General features: G+C 50.9%; 1 protein-coding gene across 1 annotated transcript in view; it reads right to left on the bottom strand.

Moving 5' to 3' along the window:
• Positions 1–17,113, bottom strand: part of HK2 (hexokinase 2) — a 60,660-nt gene extending 43,547 nt beyond the window's left edge. Inside the window, exon 1 of the mRNA XM_059188165.1 lies at positions 16,501–17,113. Within this exon, the coding sequence (XP_059044148.1) occupies positions 16,501–16,563 (63 nt within the window). The 5' untranslated portion in view covers positions 16,564–17,113. The remainder of the gene's footprint in view (positions 1–16,500) is intronic.
• Positions 17,114–18,748: the final 1,635 nt, after the last annotated feature.

The following is an 18,748-nucleotide window of genomic DNA, read 5'->3' as shown; positions in this document are numbered from 1 at the left end:
AAAAGAACCAACCAGTTTGGTCAACAGAGACAGTCCCCTTACACCTTCCTCTGTTCCAGGCTGTATCCTAACTCCCTAGGCAATCGAGGGTACATCCTTCTCTTGGGGCCTCTTTCTTCCCATGTGGAATAAGGAGATCAGCCCCTCTTGGGTCATTTCAAATATCCCGCTCAGGACTCATCTTTGATCACTCTTCTAAAATCCCAAAAGCTCAAAGATCAGAGTCTGGAGTAAAATGCTGAAAAGAGTAAAATGCAAGCGAGTCGAACGACAGTCCCTGGTGTGTCAGCCCAGCCTGCTCTACAATTACCACGTGGTTAAAATACCACACTGAGATGCGACCCTCGCATGCACACGGTGAAACAGAACAGGGCAGGCGTGGAGAATGGTATAGGTCTTCAGCCACTTCTCCTGTCCACCCCTCATCCCAGCCAACAGAAGGACCAGGTTTGTCATGCGGGGTTTCAAGTTTGCAGAAATGAGGAATTCCCAGAGCTCGTCTGTGGCCAGCATTTACTGCAAACCAGAGTGCCTAAGTCCATCAGTCTAAATCAGGAAGAACCCAATCATCCTTTCTGTTTCCTGACCTCACGCCTCGCGCAGCTCATTTGCCTTGAGTGCACCACCGTCTGCTGCAACCTCTCAGGGCTGTGTTGACACCAGCCATGGTGGGCAACAGTAGTAACAGTAAACCCTTATGTGGCACGGACACTGCTCTCAAGGCCTCACAGCCATTAATTCATCACATCCTCACAACAACCCTGGGAGAGGCAAGTAGTGTTATCTCCATTCTACTGAGAGTGGGGAGGCGACATGCCCAGTCAGAGCTGCAAAGGGGCAAGCTGGGAGTGGACTGGGCAGCCCGGTTTGTCCACTCTGCTAGTTGAATGCCCCCTTCCACTGGCCAACAGCGGGGTCTCCATAGGCCAAAGGGCACCGTGGTGCATTCAGGCTGGCCATCCCCAGGGAAAAGCCAGGTTCTATTCCAGTCATCCCCCGGGGTCAAAAGGAAGGGCCAACGGCAGAGCACAGTGTTCAGTGACAGAGGAAAGGAATAATGATGATTGTTACAGTAGCTAAACATGTACCGAGTATTTCTTACCTGCCAGACACCATCCTGTGACTTTACTCCATTGTCCTTTTGTAAAACTTCTATATCCCTGCTTACAAGCTACTCGATGTGAAGGGACAGAGCTAGGATGCAGACTGGGTGCTTGGGACCATCATCTTCCCTTCACCTGTCTCATGGGCCCTCCTGGTGTGGGTGTGTGGTGCCTTGTGATTTCTTAAGGGACCCCAGGGCCTTGATTTCCTCTCTAACACAGGAGACTAAGAGAAATGATATGGGACAGCTTTGAAAAATGCAACCAGAGCACCTTGGCCCAAATTTCCCTTCTTTCACAGCATGATGATGTGGCCACCCTGAGTTTATTAGGGAAGGGCTGCTTAATCGTGGAATGTCACAGCTTCCTTAAACACACCGTGGGGCCCACCCAGCCTTGGCAGGCACTGCGGTGTTGCACGAAGGGTGGCCAAAGGAAGCAGAAGCCGGAAACAAGCAGTAGTCTCCATACAAAGACAATTTTCCTAGACTGACTGGGAAGGAAATGAATATACTTTGCAGAACCCTGCCAACTTTCACCCACGGTGTAGCCAGAGGGAGGGAGCACCAGGCCCAAAGTCATGGGACAAAGTCATTCAAGAGATATCAAATACAGGCAAGGGTAGTACAACCACCACTAATAAATACTCACCTTTAAAAATGCCCTCGTCATGTTCAAAGAGTCCCACCGCAGAGAGCATTCGAGTATGTGTAGTTTGCCTCTCTCACCCCAACGGACCATCAGGCCTTGGTCTAAACACTTCTAAGCATGACACACTCAGTATTCATGAGTTGGTTAGCTACTACTATTGGTCAGCTCTAGTTGTTAGAAAATTTGTCCTCTAAGATGAGTCTGCTTTCTGGTAACTTCTGTCTAGTCTCCATTCTGCCATTTGGGTAAGAGTTCCTAAACCTGCCTGCACGCCAGCATTACTGACATGAGGACCTTTTTAGAAATATAAAGAAGCCCAAAGAACCCTTCTAGACTGACTAACTGAGCAACCTTTGGCCCTGCACACTCAAACACCTTCGCCTCTCCTGCAGCCCGTAGCCCCCAGGCCAGCCTCTCCTGCAGCTCGTAGCCCCCAGGCCAATCACATGATAACGGTGGGCTGGGCTCTGGACAAGCATGGCCTAAGGTCATTTTTACCACTTTTCTACCCAGAGTCTTTGAAAGTCAGCAGTGAAGACAGGAGGCTAAGTGTGAAATAAACCTGTGTTGATCCTGGGGGGCTGGGAATTGGAAAGAGTAAACCCTGTTCTTGTTGGAAACACTTAGGTCGCTGGAAACTATCAAAGCAGAATCAGTCAGGTCAGCCCTCATTTCACAGCTAGCATTCGTCAAGTGCAGGCTGGGCCATCAGGAAAACCAGTGTCCGAGTCCTGGCTGTGGCATCTGGACAGCTGTGTTAACACTGCACCAGTCACTCTGATGGAGATCCAGTCTCCTCCCTATAAAAGGGGATGACCGGCCCCACACAGCTGTCACTGGCATAAATGGGGAACACAGAGATCTATCTACTCCTTCTCTTTTTCTCCTACAGTCCCCCGCCTGGCAAGTGGCACCCTTAAACGGCCAATGACATTTCTTAACCCCATTCTAGTCACATCCAGGGTTAACAAAACCCCGTTTCCCCAAATTGTTCCTTCTCTTTCTGTGTTGAGTGTGCAGCCAACCACACTGAGCTGTTTCTCTTTAAATTCCCAACAGGGTGGGGCGCCTGGGTGGCTCAGTGGGTTAAGCCGCTGCCTTTGGCTCAGGTCATGATCTCAGGGTCCTGGGATGGAGTCCCGCATCGGGCTCTCTGCTCAGCAGGGAGCCTGCTTCCTCCTCTCTATCTCTGCCTGCCTCTCTGCCTACTTGTAATCTCTCTCTGTCAAATAAATAAATAAAATCTTTTAAAAAAAAAAACAAAACACTCTATTAAATTCCTAACAGGGAAAGACAAAAAAACAAAAAAAAACAATCCTATCAGGGAGAGGGAGGAAATGGGAGGGGCTTTCCAAGCTGGGGAAACAGAGGCATGCTGGAAGCAAGGCCCAGTTGAGGTATAGAAGGCCACATGCCTGCCTAAAGGAAAGCATGTGTGTGAAAGAGAAAGAGATAGTAGTTTTAAATGACAGCTCTTTAGCAATCTTGAGATTAGAACTTCCTCATTGGGCAATTTTGGTCTTTCTTCCCATATAACACGCCAGCCCAACACGCCCGTTTCCTCTAGAGAACTTGAGTAGAGATGGGGGAAGTTCGAAAGAGGAAATTAACCCCATCCTCTTTATGAAATAAAACAGCACCCGAAATGAGAAGTCTGTGTCCACACTTAAGTGTCCACAATTTCCCCCAGACTAGCACTAGAAGGAGGGGAACTTACGCAAAGAATGGAGAGAACAGGTCACCCTCACACAGATCGACTTAAAAGTGTGCAGTGGCTTGGGTGGGCAAGACACAGCCTGACCACATATGGATGGAGAGACCCTGAAAAGAAGGACCTGGAAGTAACCAGAAAGGGACCTCAGAAAAACAAGAGGCCTGGAGGCAGCCACCCAGTTGAGGTTACAATCTGGATCCCCCAGACACCTTCCTGTATTGTCAAGAACAAGAAAGGACAGTCTTCCTGCTGGTCTACAAGGACCCATGTAATCTTACAGGCCAATCCCAACTGAATGCCTGTGGCCACCACTGAGATCCTAAGGCCACCCTGTCTGGTCCCAGAGGGAAACTGGTCCTGACTGAGCTATTCTGAACCAGAAGAGAACAATATTCCAGTTTGGGTTTTTTTTTTTTAATATTTTATTTATTTATTTGACACAGAGAGACCACCAGTGGGCAGAGAGGCAGGCAGAGAGAAAGGAAGGGAAGCAGGCTCCCCGCTGAGTAGAGAGCCAGATGCAGGGCTCGATCCCAGGATCCTGAGATCATGACCCAAGCCGAAGGCAGAGGCTTAACCCGCTGAGCCACCTAGGCGCCCCGAACAATATTCCAGTTTTGACGGTTATATAAAGTACTGCAAATCCCACCTTGAATACCTTAAGAGGTTTCAAAGAAAAGGGTAGAAGAAACCTCAAATTTCAATACCTATAAGATCTGCAGCATTCAACCCCAGAATCTTTGGCCATTGCTGCAACCCCAGCTTCTCCCATTGAAAGCCAATTATATGCAAAGCACTACAGTGTACAGAGCAGGATTTTAAAAGAAATCAATTCTGGGGGCTCAGTCGGTTAAGCACTTAACTCCTGATTTGGGCTCAGGTCATGATCTCAGAGTCCTGAGATCAAGCACCCCCCGTCCGGTTCCATGCTGAGCATGGACTCTGCTTAAGAGTCTCTCTCTCCCTCTACCCCTCCCTCGCCTCCATTTGTGCTTTGCCTTTGCTCTTGCTCTCTCTTGCTCTCAAATAAATCAATCACTTCTGGAAATGGATGGATAATAATGATGTTGTATACAGTGTATATGTACTTAATGTCATTGAACTGTACATTTCTCTCTCTCTCTCTCACACACACACACACACAGAAATAATCTTTTTAAGAACTCTAGATTCCTGTTCTCTAGGACTTTACCAGGCAGTACAGAAATCAACTCATATTGTAGACCCCATGAATGTCTCTGAATTGAACGGAGGGATGGATCTCAGTAGATTACAAAAGCAAACACCCTGCGCAGGGGTCCATGGAAGTGTTAGGTGTACATGGCCCATGAGACCAGCAGGCAGGGGAGACCATATGTTCTGGGCTAAGAACATACATATCCAATGTACATGTCAGCTAGAGTGTAGAGGTATCATGTGAAAGGGCTCAGAAGATGTGGGCCAAGATCATGAAAGGGTATTGTGAATTCCAGGACCAGAATTCAGAAGACTCTAATGTCCTCGGATGAGTCTTATTTCAACCGACCGTTTATCATCACTGGGTCATGGGAAGGAAGGAGCATGAAGATCACCTCACTATGTAAAGTCGCTGTGCTGTTTACCCACCAGTTAATTCCCTGTAGGGTTTGGTACCAGGAGAGAGTCTGACCACCCAGAGTCACCGCTTCCTGCAAAATTCAAACCCCTGACTCTAGGAGAGCTGTCCTTTTGCCTGGACTGTCAGGGAGCTCTGAGCTTGGTTCTCAGCTCCAGTGACCTATACCTAGTCTAAGTGCATTGGTTGTCCCTCCTGCCAGTCCCTTTTACAGAAAGCTGAGCTCCATCACCTAATCCTTTTAGAAAGGTGAGGAAAGAACTAATACGGGATCAAGCAACTGCCCATCAGTCATCCCCTACAGGACACATCCTCTTGAACAGAAGATGGAATTCCAGCGAACAAACAGCTAAGAAAGCAACGCCACAAGCACGTAAGCATCAGGGCCAAGGTCACAAGGACACCCTGAAGTGCTACTGGACTCTCCCCATGCTTTGTGTATTTCTCACAGAAGACCTAGAACCTTCTCTCCAGAAGGTGCTGGATGCAGCAGATAATTTCTACCTTTTAGCTTCTTCCTGACCCCGCACAGACTGTCTGAATTTCAGCTTCCCTAGCACATGGGTCCTGCCCCAAAGATATAATCAGGTCATGTATACAGACAGGAGACAAAGGCTCCAGGGCTCCAACCCAACTTCCTCCTAAGAAATTTAGGAAAGACCACACCCTCTTGTAGGGCTTTCACTGGTCTGTGTATGCTTTACTAGGACCAGTCAAAACAGGGGAGTGAGGGGGGGGGGGCAGGGATACTCTACCACAGCAATTAGGAAGACACCACCTAGGGGCGCCTGGGTGACTCAGTCAGTTGAGCCTCCACCTTCTGCTCAGGTCATGATCCCGGGGGTTCTGGGATCGCGTCCTGCATTGGGCTCCCAGCTCAGCAGGAATCCTGCTTCTCCCTCTGTTTGCTGCTCCCCCAGCTTGTTCTCTCTCTCTCACACACACAAATAAATAAAATCTTAAAAAAAAAAAAAAAAACAGGCACCACCTACCATCACATACAGCCACATACAACAGATGACTCTCACAATATATAGCTGGGCAAAAGCAGTCGGACACAAGAGGAGACGCATCTTACGAGTCCGTTCATACGAAGCAGAAACAGACCCCTGCTGACAGAAGGTAGGATAGTGGTTCCACTTTGCGCCGCTAATGTTCTGTTACTGGATCTGGGTGGTGGTTACCTGGTGTTTTCAGTTTCCTGTGTAGATTGTAGTTCCATTTTAAAACATAAGAAGGAAAAAGGGCAAAGCCCTAACTAGGCCCTGGTCTACCCACTCCACATGGTCAGAGTGGCCAAGGAGCTCAAAGAAGTGTATAAGAGGTCAAACCAGAGGGAAGACCCATGATCTAAATAAGCACATCCATACACAACCTTCCAGTGACTCTATCCGATGACACGGGCTGACAACTTCGTTTTCAGAAAAATTTCTTATTTTTGCATTATTCCTTTGCCAGCGTCACCTCAAAATCTTTGACGAGGACACCAAGCCTTGGAGAAGCTTCCCCAAACCACAGGCTAAGTCCCCGGCATGACCCCCTACATCCGGGGGTGAGCTGAGCGCCCGAACCTGGGACACAGGTGTGCCCGAACTGGGAAAGCCAGGTAACTACCATCGGTGACCTCATTAATAATACCGCCTTCACAGACTTCTGGGAGGACCAAGGCTGAGCAAAGAGCAGCAAGTTTATCCTGTCATGGTGCCAAGCCAAGGCCAGATGTTTCTGATTTAAAAAAAAAAAAGGAAAAGAAAGTGAAAGAAAAGAAAAAGATAAACTGAGGAGGGCAAGACACAGCAGATCCTCGATTCTGTAAGGCTCTTTCCTCTGAAAGGCAGCTGCCCAAAAGTAACAGATCTGCCACAACACTCTCCTCAGATGGGACCAGGAAGGAAGGAGCCCGCCGGGGCCACCAGGCTACCTCAAGGAGATTCAAGCTGCAAGCTGACGCACCCTGCGCTCACCAGCCCCAGTGAGCCTGGGGCGCCTGGGAAGTGTGAAGCTGACCTAGGAGGCCGACAGGCCACTCCCCCAGGATCCTGTAGCACCTTGGTGAGTCATAGGCTTTCCAGTTCTTCCAGTTCTTGCCTCAGCTGCCTGGAGTTGCAGCCAGACCGACCTCAGGCAGCAGCACCCGCCAGGGGTCCAGAAGATGGGCATGTGGGACATGGGTCTTGGGAGCCTCTTATACTCAGACATTCTGGGCCGGCTAGGGGGCAGCTGTGCAATCCTATGCCTCAGACGTATATGACCCCGGCACAGTTCACTGACCCAAAATGGACTTGAGTGCTAAACGGAGTGGGCCCAGGCCAGGGGCTGAGGGCATCAGGGGAAAGGAGAGCCCAGTCTTTGTCTGCAAGGGGCACAGTCTACTGGTAGGAGGTAAATACGTCAGCAAGTAATTACAAACTTGAGGGGAAGGGCAGAGAGGCAGTTTCTTTCACAGTAATAAAATACAGATTTATAATGACTGAAATCACGCAGGCATCAATACAATTCTCAGGAGCGTCTCAGAAAGGTTGCATGTGCGTGTATGCTAACCCCACACCTACAGTGTTATCCTCTGGCCTAACAAACTCCCACTTTGCCCTTCAGGGGCCAGCACAAATGGCCTCTCCCAAATTCCCAGCTGCCAACATACTTTTGACACCTTCTGTCTCCCGCCCTCACTGGTCCCAGAGGACTAAAGACACCAACTACGTACATGCTCCCAAATTTACGTCTGTGGTGTCAGCAGTTATCTCAGTAATGAGAGTAGGTGCTCAAGGCCTAGGTCATGGTCACTTATAAGGGGCTATGGGTGTGCCGAAGGGGTGGGAGAGTAACCGGGGTGAAGGGGAGAGCTGGCCATTCCAGAATGCCCAGGAGCTCAGAGCCTGACCCTGTTCTTCAGGCCTGAGCCCTCACTGCACATGACCTTGGTGGCAGCAGGGTTTTCTCTCCAGCTGTATGACTGTCCTATTTGGTCACCCAGGTCCCCTAAGGGTGTGACTCTGCCTCCCCGAACAGCCCCATGCCAGGGGACCAGAGTCTACCCCCTGAGCCTCCTGAGCCTCCAGCACAGGGATAGCTGATTTCCCCACTCCCGCCTGCTGCCAAGCATCCACCCGCCATACCAAACCCCCGCACATCTGGCACTCGGCCCCACATCAGCCCCAGACCTTCCCAGTCGGCCCCCCCACCCCACCACCACCCCACCAGAAGCAGGACAGCCCATACATCCCAATTTGCCCAGGACAATCTCAGTTTACGCTGAGGTAGCAGCCCAAGTATTAAGAGTGTCCCCTTTTATTCTCAAAAAAGTGGCCCAGTTTGGACAAATTACAGGGTTACTCTAGGTTCAGACCACAAAGCAAATCCTGCCTTTGTTCTTAGGGAGCCCACACCTGACTGATGAGAAGAGCTCATGCCGCACAGTTGGTGCCAAAAGGGAAATAGGGACCAAGAAACTGGGTTCCTGCTCTGGGGCTTGCCCTATATAAACCTGGGCTGGTCACTTAGTACACAGCACCTGGTTTCCTCATCTATAAAATGGAAGGACTGGAATTAGATAATCCAAAGGTCCCTTCCCAAATGACACCTGACTCACAGCCCCATGAAAATGAAATACAAGTGGCCTGTCTCTAGTTGTTGCAGGCAGCCCCATGCTGGGATTAAGGACCTGGGTTCTGGGGTCAGACTGAATTCAGGCTTGCCTTTGACCAAGGTACTGTCCCTTTCTATGCCTTAGTGTCTTCATCTGAATAATAGCTAATAATGTCTACCAGGGAGGGCTGCTGAAGGATGGCCTGAGTTAGAGAGTATACACGGAGCCCAGCACTTAGTAGTGCTGGTTATTTTAAGTATACATGGAGCCCAGCACTTAGTAGTGTTGGTTATTTTAAGAGCTTGAGAAATTGCAGAATGGGGGATGGAACTGATGAGACATGGCTAGAAGGCTTCATGGCAAGGGGTTGAGAAAAATGTGGAAGGAAGCAGGAAGCAGGAGAAGGTAGTCTCTCAAATGGGAAAAAGGAAAAGTGGCAGATTCGTGTGCCCTCATTTAACTCTGATGGCCTATCTGGCTCCGTTCCTTTATCAGACAGTATGGAGATGCCAGAAGGAAGAGTCTAGGAGTAAGGTCTTTCAAGAACAACAGGGACCGACCACACCTCTCAGGTAGAACCACTGAGCTAAGGGGAGGAGAGTCAGGAAGGCCGGCTGGGAGGCACCAAGGGCCAGATTCTCGGCCCTGACTCACTCTTAAGTTAACTCCAAGGTTTTAACAAGGTCCTTCCAAGTAAGGAACGTCAGGCTATTGCTTAGAGACCCACAGACAAAGAGCAAAAAGTACAGCCACCCTAACAGAGGGCTGCATCTCAGGGAAACAAGGCTTCCCAACTGGGTTTGGACGAGGCAAAGCCTATACAGGGATGGGGGAAGGGAAGTGTCGGAGGGGCCACACTGGACAGCCTGGAGTCTGTATGAGGGGCAAAGAGCTCTCTGCTGATACCCAAGACAGCCAGGGCCCCTTCTTCTGATCTGCCGAAAACTGTGGGAATTATGGTTTCCTTCAAACTCCAGGGGTCAGTGAGACCAAAACCTACCATGACCTGGTCCTAGGACTCAACAGCCCAGGATATCCCCCACCCCCAGTTGCCCCAGTGGAAAGGCAGAATCTGGGGCAGATGTGAGGAAGGCTAAGCAGGCATCTCACTGGCCAAATGCAGCATAAGTGGCCTCAGCAATGCCCTGGGCGCCTTTGGTCTGTGGGAGAGGGACTGAAGAGGAGGGAGGACTAGGTTTCTACAGTGAAAAGGGCAGAACTACTGCTGTGATCAGTCACGCCTTCCACAGAGGATGCTTCAGCCTCTGGTACAATGATCGTGGCATCCCAGAGACACCCACCCCTCCCACCTCCAGTGGGGAGGCTACTTCCCACGGGACCCAAAGGAAAGCAAGTCAGAGAAAGAACTCAAGGATGGCCCTCCCAAGCCTAGGAAAAGAAACAGTTTCAGAAGACAGGGAGGGCAGTGAGGATGCTTCCTTACTCCTCAGCTTCAGGAACTTTCCATCCTTCTGCCCTCCCTGTCTTCTCCTCTAATGCGACATCAGACAGATGGAGACAATGTTCCAGAACCCATTATGTCCTACAAGCCCTTGGGGAAAAAGCAGGGCCCCTTTCATCTAAGAGTATGGTTACTATACGGATGTAGTTCTCCATGTACTAATATTTAATACATAAAGAGTTGACGACTACGTGTCAGGCAATGCTGTAAGAGCTTCACATATATTTACTCTTTAATCCCTACAGTAACCCTATTAAGGTGTTATCCAAAAACTCTCCAAGGCCTAGAAAGGTTAAATTAACTGACCCAAGTTCACAAAGCCGGTTATATAAGCCAGGATTCAAGGCCGGGAGACTGGCTCTCTCACTCATACAACCTCTCCCAATGTGACCGCTGGACTGGCCCTCAGTGAGGATCACAGGCCCCTGTCCTCTGTCCCCAGCGCCAGTGGCTCCTGGACCCACATTCTGCCAGCTCCCCCGCCTGCGGTGTTCAGAAATCTGACGGAGGCCTGGCCTCCATGGCAATCCTAGCAACAACCAGGGGACAGATTCTCCTGGGGACAGCTGAGCCAACTTCCCTCCCACTCACTACCTGCCCTGGTAACCCAGGTACCCCACCCTTCGGCCAGGGGGCACAGACATCTGCTGACTGCAGTGGTCTGCGACTTCATCTCAAATGCATCTTTTGTTCAAGAACACGTGCTACCGTGACTGTCCCAGGACCTGGCACGCTGTGAGCTGAGAGCCAAGGTCCTAGTTACAGCTACTATTAACTAGCTGGGTGAGCAGGAACAATGCACCATAAAACTGAAGGGCGGGATGAACTGTGTTCTTTCTTCTGATGCAGTTTCTCAACCTACAGATACTTGGGGCCAAAAAAGTCTTTGCTGCACGGTGGCTGTCCTGGGCACTGTAAGACGGCGTATCTCCTTTGCCTCTACCTACTTGAGGCAGCAACCTAACATCCACACCCACCCAAATGGTGACAGACAGAAAGTTCTCCAGACATTACCAAATCCACTGGAGGGCAAAATTGCTAGCAGTTGAAAACTACAGCTCAAAAGTAGTAGCAACCAAAACAAACAAAACAAAACAGAATACAGGTTTTGCCCCTACAGACTGAGATAGGGTGGGAATTCTGGCTCTTTATTATAGGGTTGGGCTACAGACAGCCCCTCATAAAGGATCACAGGGCCCAAGATGCCAAGAGTGGTGAGGCTGGAAGACCTGCTTCAGGAGTGAGCAGCAACAGCCCCTCCAGCGCAAGGAAGCAAGGCCTATGACCCCTGACCTGCGATATTAAGACGCAGGCAAAGAACTCTGGGATCTAATCTGCTCTCCACCCCCACCCCTCCCCACCCCGCCCCCCCACTGCTTTGGAAAGGGAAAGCCAGACAACACAGTGCTGGAAAACAAACCAAACTTGCTGACTTCACAACTCAACAATGATAATGAGGAACCGTTATCAGGAGTCGTCTTTGAAAGAAATATCTGAACAAAGGAAGTCAGTTTTCTGGGGTTCCTGAGATCTTTTAGTGTATCAGATCTCCTTAGTCTGACTGCCAGGTTTTGAGAAAACGGTTGTGGTTTGTGTTGTTTTGATTTCCCCTGGAAAAGGGCCCCTAACTGCCCTCCAACTCCTCAGGGTGCTGGAAATGGTCATCTTTGAAAAGTGATGTTTAAAAAAAAAGAAAGAAAGAAAGAGAAAAAAGTTGGCTCTGAGGAGCCTCAGAGGGAATTTTAATTAATTTGATGGTAAAGAAAAGTACTTCCCTAGCACTCTCTGAAATCGAAATTTGGTGATTCAAAAAAAAAAAAAGATGGTTAACAAAAGCTACAAAATATTCCTACTACCATCAGCTGCTTCTGGGCAGGGAAGGGAGAGTATTAGGATGCTAAGTATTATGTACACATTGAACAAATGAGAAACTGTACATGTCCATGTCCACTGAGTGGGTCAAAAATAATCTTAGTAAGGTTGTGATCAGTAGCTAACTCTTGGTACTTTAACCCTTACCAGAAGATTCATGGCACATCACAGGTACTCAAGGCATACCAAGCACGGCTCCCTTAAGGTCTGCCACTCCTCACTGTCTCTTGACTACTTACTGCCTTATCTCACCAGACAACTGGAAGGTGTCTTGGTTTCAGTTTCCCACATCATAGCCAGAGGACCTGGTACCCACACTAAGCTCTCAAAAAACATTAAAACTCTTATCTTTCTTGACTCTCGGGGGCTTTGCTGAATTTTTGGCTTCCAAGATACTCCCTGCCCCCTCCCAAGTCCAGAGTTGAAATCCACCCCTCACTGAACAGGGACAGGAGCCCAAGCAAGCTATCTCTGTTCCATAACCGGAGTGAGAATATGTCACCAGTCCATGCATGTTAAAAAAAAATTGGCCAATGGCTAAAGGAAGGCATGCATACCTATTTGACTTTTATGGTTAGAACAGATTAAAAAACAAAAAACAAAAAAAAACAAAAACCACTATCTCTCCACCCAGAGGAGAGCCTTGATTGCTGGAAGAGAGGAAACTCCCTCACCCTCCCTATGTCGCCCGAAACCCTCCCTCCCTTGCTCCTCAGAATCAGCCTCAGGATCAGGATCAGCTTCCAGCCTTTATGAAAGTAGAGGCTAAGGCCTTTCTTTATGCCTCTCTATCCACCCATCCCCTTCAGCCCTGTCCTAGCATTCCCCAATGTGCCTTTCACTCCCCTCCCCTTCCTGCGGCCCTTGCTCAGCTTCTGCCTCGAGGAAGGATTCCTCCCTCATCCTCACACTCACTGAGCACCTCATCAGTGGCCAGAAACTGTGGCTACAAAGGTGAGCAGCCAGAACTCTCCCTGCCCCGAGGAAGGAACCGGAACTGAAAACTACCAAGTCTGATGTAGGGTGGGACTACAAAAATGCCATGATAGGGCACCTGGGTGGCTCAGTCGGTTAAGCACCTGCCTTTGGCTCAGGTCATGGTCTCAGGGTCCTGGGATCAAGCCCTGCGTGGGGTTAGTTCCCTGCTCAGTGGAGAGTCTGCTTCTCCCTCTGCCTCTTCCCCTCCCCCTACTCATGCTGTTGTTTCTCTCAAATCTTGAAAAAGAAAAACAAGAAAAAAAAATTGATCATGAGAACTCCCATTTAAAAAAAAAAGCCATGATAGGGCAAAGGTGCTTTGTGTGAAGAGCATGGCATTTAACGAATGGTGATGCAAGTCCTCAGGGAATGAGGTAGAGAACATGGAGGGGTCAACAGGCCTTCAGCATGCAGTGTTAAAAAAGGGTTCTGAAATGTTCTAGTCTCGTTCCAGAAAGAGACTGGAAACAGAGAAATCCTAGGAGGCCTCTGAATTAAGCCAGACAGGTTGACAAATGTGTAGCGATCAGAAAGGAAAGTCAATGAAATGAGTCCAGAGCTCCCAGCCAGAAGAGCCAGAGAGTACTGGTGCCATTAATGTAAGCAAGAGAAGAGCTAGTTGCATTTCTGGGCATGCTGGGTGACGGTGCTGCCAGCATCCAGAGTGAATGCAGACAGGGGCCAGGATGGAGTCCACTTTTGTTCCCAGAAGCAGGTGAGCGTGGTCAAGAGCATGGGGCTCTCGAGCCTGACAGCAAGACTTCAATTCCCAGCTCTTACAACAAGAGCCAGTGACCTTGGACAAGTTACTGTGCCTTTGTTCCTACCAGTAAGACAGCAATGCTGATAATAACTGCTTCTGCTTTGTCAAACTGTTGCGAACATAAGCTAACAAACATAAAGAACTTAAACCAGGGCCTGGCACACAGTAAATGCCGATGTGTTTGCTCTCAAGTTTCAAAGTGTCAATCAGCAAATGTGAGCAAATAACTCTTACTCTCCTGCTAATGGTACAAAACACTGGACTTGTGCATCAGAAGACAAGTTGGGGGGAGTGAGGGGGCTAGTTGTGGCTAAGTGCATCTAAGTTTTCCATGCCTCAGACTACAACCCAGAATAGGCAAGATAATGGGGATTTCAGAAGAGTCCAAATCCAGACCTTTTCAAAAGACTCTCTAAAATTAAACTCAAACTTCACCCTTCTCTAATTCATCCTTGTAGCAGAACTGGAAAAGAGGCTTCCAGGGATACTGGGATGTCTCACTCAGCTGAGAGTCTTCATCTCAGGGTCATGAGTTCAAACCCCACATTGGGTTTCACACTGGGTATGCAGTGGAGTCTACTTAAAAAGAAGAAAAGATACTTCCAAAATATTCTCTGATTCTCTTCCTACTTGCTACAGAATGGTAGGTGGAATCAAACCCCTTTGCTCACCTAAGCCTGGAGGCCAAGTCCCAGGTTCTGACACCAGGTAAATTAAAGGCCTGACTCTATTCTGCCCCCATCGGTGATTTAGAGGAAATACACCCAGAGTCCACCCAGACCTTCACAGGCTAAAATGAAGCTGTAAGTGTATGTAAGGGCCGCCTACAAAAAAGACAAGGCTACATTACCCGGCTTTATCCTCAGAACTCCCTAAAGTGGACAAGGCTGCTGCTGTCACTCCTGTTTTACAAAAAGAAACCAACAGTCCAAAGAGGCAAAGTGACTTGTTCAGGGTCCTGTGGTTAATAAATCACAAAACAGATTAGAACTCATTTCCAGATACCCTGGCTTATGCTCTCTCCACCCTGGGACCAAAGTGATGACTCCCAACCATACCTAGACAGTCCGAGTCTTAGCCTCCTTCCTCTGGATTAGGGGAGAGTAAATTAGTAAAGGAATTAAAATGTCCTGGAGTGATACACAACCAAGACCTCCCCTGGATTAATAATCCTACAATTTTCTACTTTAGGATTTGCCAAGGGATGACTCTTCCCCAAGGGTTAACTCACTTCTTGGGCAGAGAAGCCTAAAGAAGTTGCCAAGATCCTGCCGGCTCACAGACACATTCTTAAACTGAATTCAAGCGCAGAGCCGAGCCACATCCCAGGAATGAGAGAGCAACAGTCCTTTATACGCAGAGTAAATGAACTCAAAACCAGCGGCCCTCTCCTCCCTCCTCCAGTCTGAGGCTAAGTACTGCCACGTTTTATTGGGGGGTTCATCTGCTACGGCTCTGAAAAACACCACGAAGGTAACCCACCACCCTCTCCTTTGCTCTCAGAATCCCCAGAAGGGGAGGGGAGTACGAGCAGGTCGCATCACCCAACAATTATGTCAAGACACTATCCCAAATGTGTTCCCTCTAAGACACAGAAATTTCAAGTATGTAATTAAGCAACGCTGCCACTGCCTCACAGCTCTGGACACCCCCACTCTCCCTCAACCCCTCCCTTCTTCTCAAGTCCTAGCTGAGGTCCAGGGTCAGGTGCCAACCCTGAAATCCCGTCTATTTCAGAAACCAGTGCTCGGCAGAGTGATAGCGCCTCAGGCCCAGCCCCACCCCCACCCCATACCCGGAGGCACCTAGAGCTTGGCTCCCGGCGGGGCCCGAAGCTCTTTCTTATGTAAATGACCTAGCCCGAGAGCACTGACGGGGGCGGGGGGCTGCCCACAGCGAGGTGAGCAGACCTGTCGGAGTCTCGGACAGGAAAAAGCTCGTTTGCCTACCGAAAACTTTTCAAAGAAGACAGCAAAGCGGGAAGCGGGGGTAGACTGGGGGATCCTTCGTGTAACTTTTAGGAGCACCAGAAGTATTAACCAAAGTTCGCCCCCTACTTGGAGGCTGGCGCGGGGTACTCAGGGCCCGGCCGCCCCGGGGCACGTCTGTGGGTAAATGTACGCCCCTCGCGGGGCCTCAGTTCCGGGCGCCTCAGTTCCGGGGAGGGGGCACGGCGGGCGGAGTTTCTCGGCTACTGTCCCGGATCCTTCCCCGATAGGCCTCTCCCCAAGCGCACCTCCGCGAGGCCCTGAGGAACGCCGAGGGGAACCGCACGTCCCCAGAACGCCATCCTTTGGCACAGGAGACCCCGCGCAGTCCCACGTGGCAGCAGAGCCTCTCCCCACCAGCCACGATTCTCCCCCCACGTGCTCTGGCCGGAACTCCAGCAGCGAGAGAGGGGTTCCTCCCACGTGGGACCCGCAGTCTCAGACTACGTGCCGGGAGACCCGCCCCTCCAGTGGTAGGGAAAAAAAAAAAAAAAAAAAAGCGCGAGCGCGCGCAGGGTGGCTGGAAGGCAGAGAGCCGCGCGGTGCGCGAGCCCAGGCGCCTCGCACGCGCGCACACGCCTGCCCGTGCCTAGCGGACGTGGCTCCTCGCGCCCAGGAGTTTCCCGGCAGCCCTGACTTTTTCCGCGTCCTCGACCCCGAATGGAGAGGAAGTGGTTCCCCGCAGGGTCAAGGAGGAGAGTCCCGGCCGGCCGGGACCCCAGAGTGAGGGCCGGGGACCACACAACTTTGTCAAAGGCGAGCCAGCCGCCCCTGCAAGCGCTTACTTACCTTCTGCACCTGGTCATGGTTGAGCTCCGTGAAGAAGTAGGCGAGCAGATGCGAGGCGATCATCCTGCCGCGGCCCGACGGCGCCGAGTTGGGAAACCGAGGTTGGAGCGCGTGCGGGGGAGGAGGACAGCGCGGTCCGACCGCTTTGTATCTGGGCTTGGGGGCCCGGCCGGGAGCAGTGAATCCGGACGGCACAAAAAGAAGACGATGGCACGCCCAGCTAGAAAGTCTAGGGTCTCTGTAAACAGGTTTGGGGAGTCCTGATTGCTAGAAGGCGCCCAAAAATCACTGCTGGCGACGTGTTGGGTTGCCCCACCGCCAAGGCGCTAACTTCGCCAGAGGATCAGTAAAGGCTCAACTTGGGAAGAATCTCGGTCCAGTCTCACTTGGGCGAGCGGATCTCTACGGCTCACACGCGCGCTGCTCTGGCCCACGGAGCTTCTCCGCTTGATGACACCGCGGCGGTAGCGGCGGCCGGGGACTCCTGCTCTGGAGTTTCGTGCAACAATGTGGCTTATTGAGGGGCTGCCGGCTCGCGGGCCTCCCGGTCAGTGACGCGCGCACGCCCATTGGCTGCACGGGGAGGGTGTGTGTGCCCACGGGCCGCCCGCCGCCGCGGCGCAGCCAATCCGTGCGCACGGCCCGCGGGCGCGGCCCCTCCGACACCCGAGCCGGGAAACTGGAGGGGCGCGCCCGGGGCAGGGGGCGGGGCCGGGCGGCTGGGATGGGACGTGTGGTCCGTGGCTAGAGGCTGGGGCGGAAAGGCGCATGAGCCACCGCCGCGTCAGGCTTAGCTATGGGTGGGGGGCGCGTGATCACAGACCCGGCGTGTGGGACGACTGGAAAGACGGGTCACCCGACCGGCACGTGCCTTGTGCGGGGGACAGGGACACCGTCTGGTATCTCGGGGTCATGTGAGGGGCCCCCAATGCTGGGTCACATTTCTGAAACATCTTAGTCCTCACCTGTCGTGGCTCAGCGGGGTGCAGCGCTGAAGCAAAATTGAGGCGCCACGGCAGCTACTGTTTGCCCTATACCAGGCATCACAAAACGGATAGGGTGTGGGTTTTACTAACCTCGTTTTACAGATGAGGAACTCGAGGCACGGGCCGTTAAGAGACTTCCCCCGAGTCCCATAGCTATATGGCAGATGGGGGAAGGAATCCGCACACCCGTCTGACTTTAAGCCCAATTCTTTTTCCCTATTTTCCTATTGTACCGGACGCGTGGGTGAGACGGGCTGGGTGATAAGTGTATACTGGAATGATCCTGGACCTATGTGGGGTGAGGTGGTTTACAGATGCTGAGAGGAGGGGGAGGTCCCGCCACAGCTAATGTCTGGCACCAGACTGAGTTGGTATATGGGTGGCAGCTGGCAAGAATGAAATACAGACTGATGCAGGCAGGGGACTGGTGCTTATGGAAAGGAGCAAGCCTGGGGTTGGAGAGGTCACCGGGGAGGGAAGATGAAAGGCTTTGTGTTCTACTGAGGAGCTTCTCCTCTCATAAGCAGTCGGGTGCTATCTGCACTGTATACATTATTATAGTATTATGTAAGTAATATATGTTCATGTCTGGAATATACAGACAAAATAAAAAACATCCATGATCCAGCCTCTCAGCAAAACTTCTTGAAAGCTACGTACCCTTCCCAACTATACATTCACGCCTCTCTTTCCCTGTACTCCAGTCAGGCCTGCGTCCCAAACTGCATTTGCCACACTCACCATAATGTCTTAACCTGTGGCCAAATCCTGTGTTCTTATCCCCTTTCCACCCTTGTCTTACTCCACTTCTGGTGATGCCCACACACAGTTGACCACATCCTGCATCTGGAAACACCTTCCTCAGTGGGAACTGGGGAAGCTCCACCCTTCTGGTATCCCTAGGCTCCTCAGACCCTGTTTTCTTGACCTGCAAATGCGGGAGTACACCCGGGCTGTCCTCCACCCTCGGATCTGGTTATGCTCTCTCCCAAAGTGATCCCTCCCAGCCTCATGACTCCTTGCAGGTAATGCACAGATGGAAATCTACAGCAAGGACCTCTCTAGGAGCTCCAGACTCAATTCTCCAGCAACCATTTGTCATCGCCACTGAATGACTAGCGTCTCACACTCAACATGTCCAAAGCCAAACGCAACTTTTCTTCCCTAATCTATCCCTTCCCAGTTGTCTCAGCAAATGACATCACCACCCACCCTAAGTCATCCTTAATTCCTTCGGGCCACTCACCCTCATTACCAGTCAG

The sequence above is a fragment of the Mustela lutreola genome, chromosome 9 (assembly GCF_030435805.1).
Source record: "Mustela lutreola isolate mMusLut2 chromosome 9, mMusLut2.pri, whole genome shotgun sequence".
NCBI lineage: Eukaryota > Metazoa > Chordata > Mammalia > Carnivora > Mustelidae > Mustela > Mustela lutreola.
Note: the sequence above shows the minus strand (reverse complement) of the source record. Positions and strands in the feature narration are given on the sequence as shown.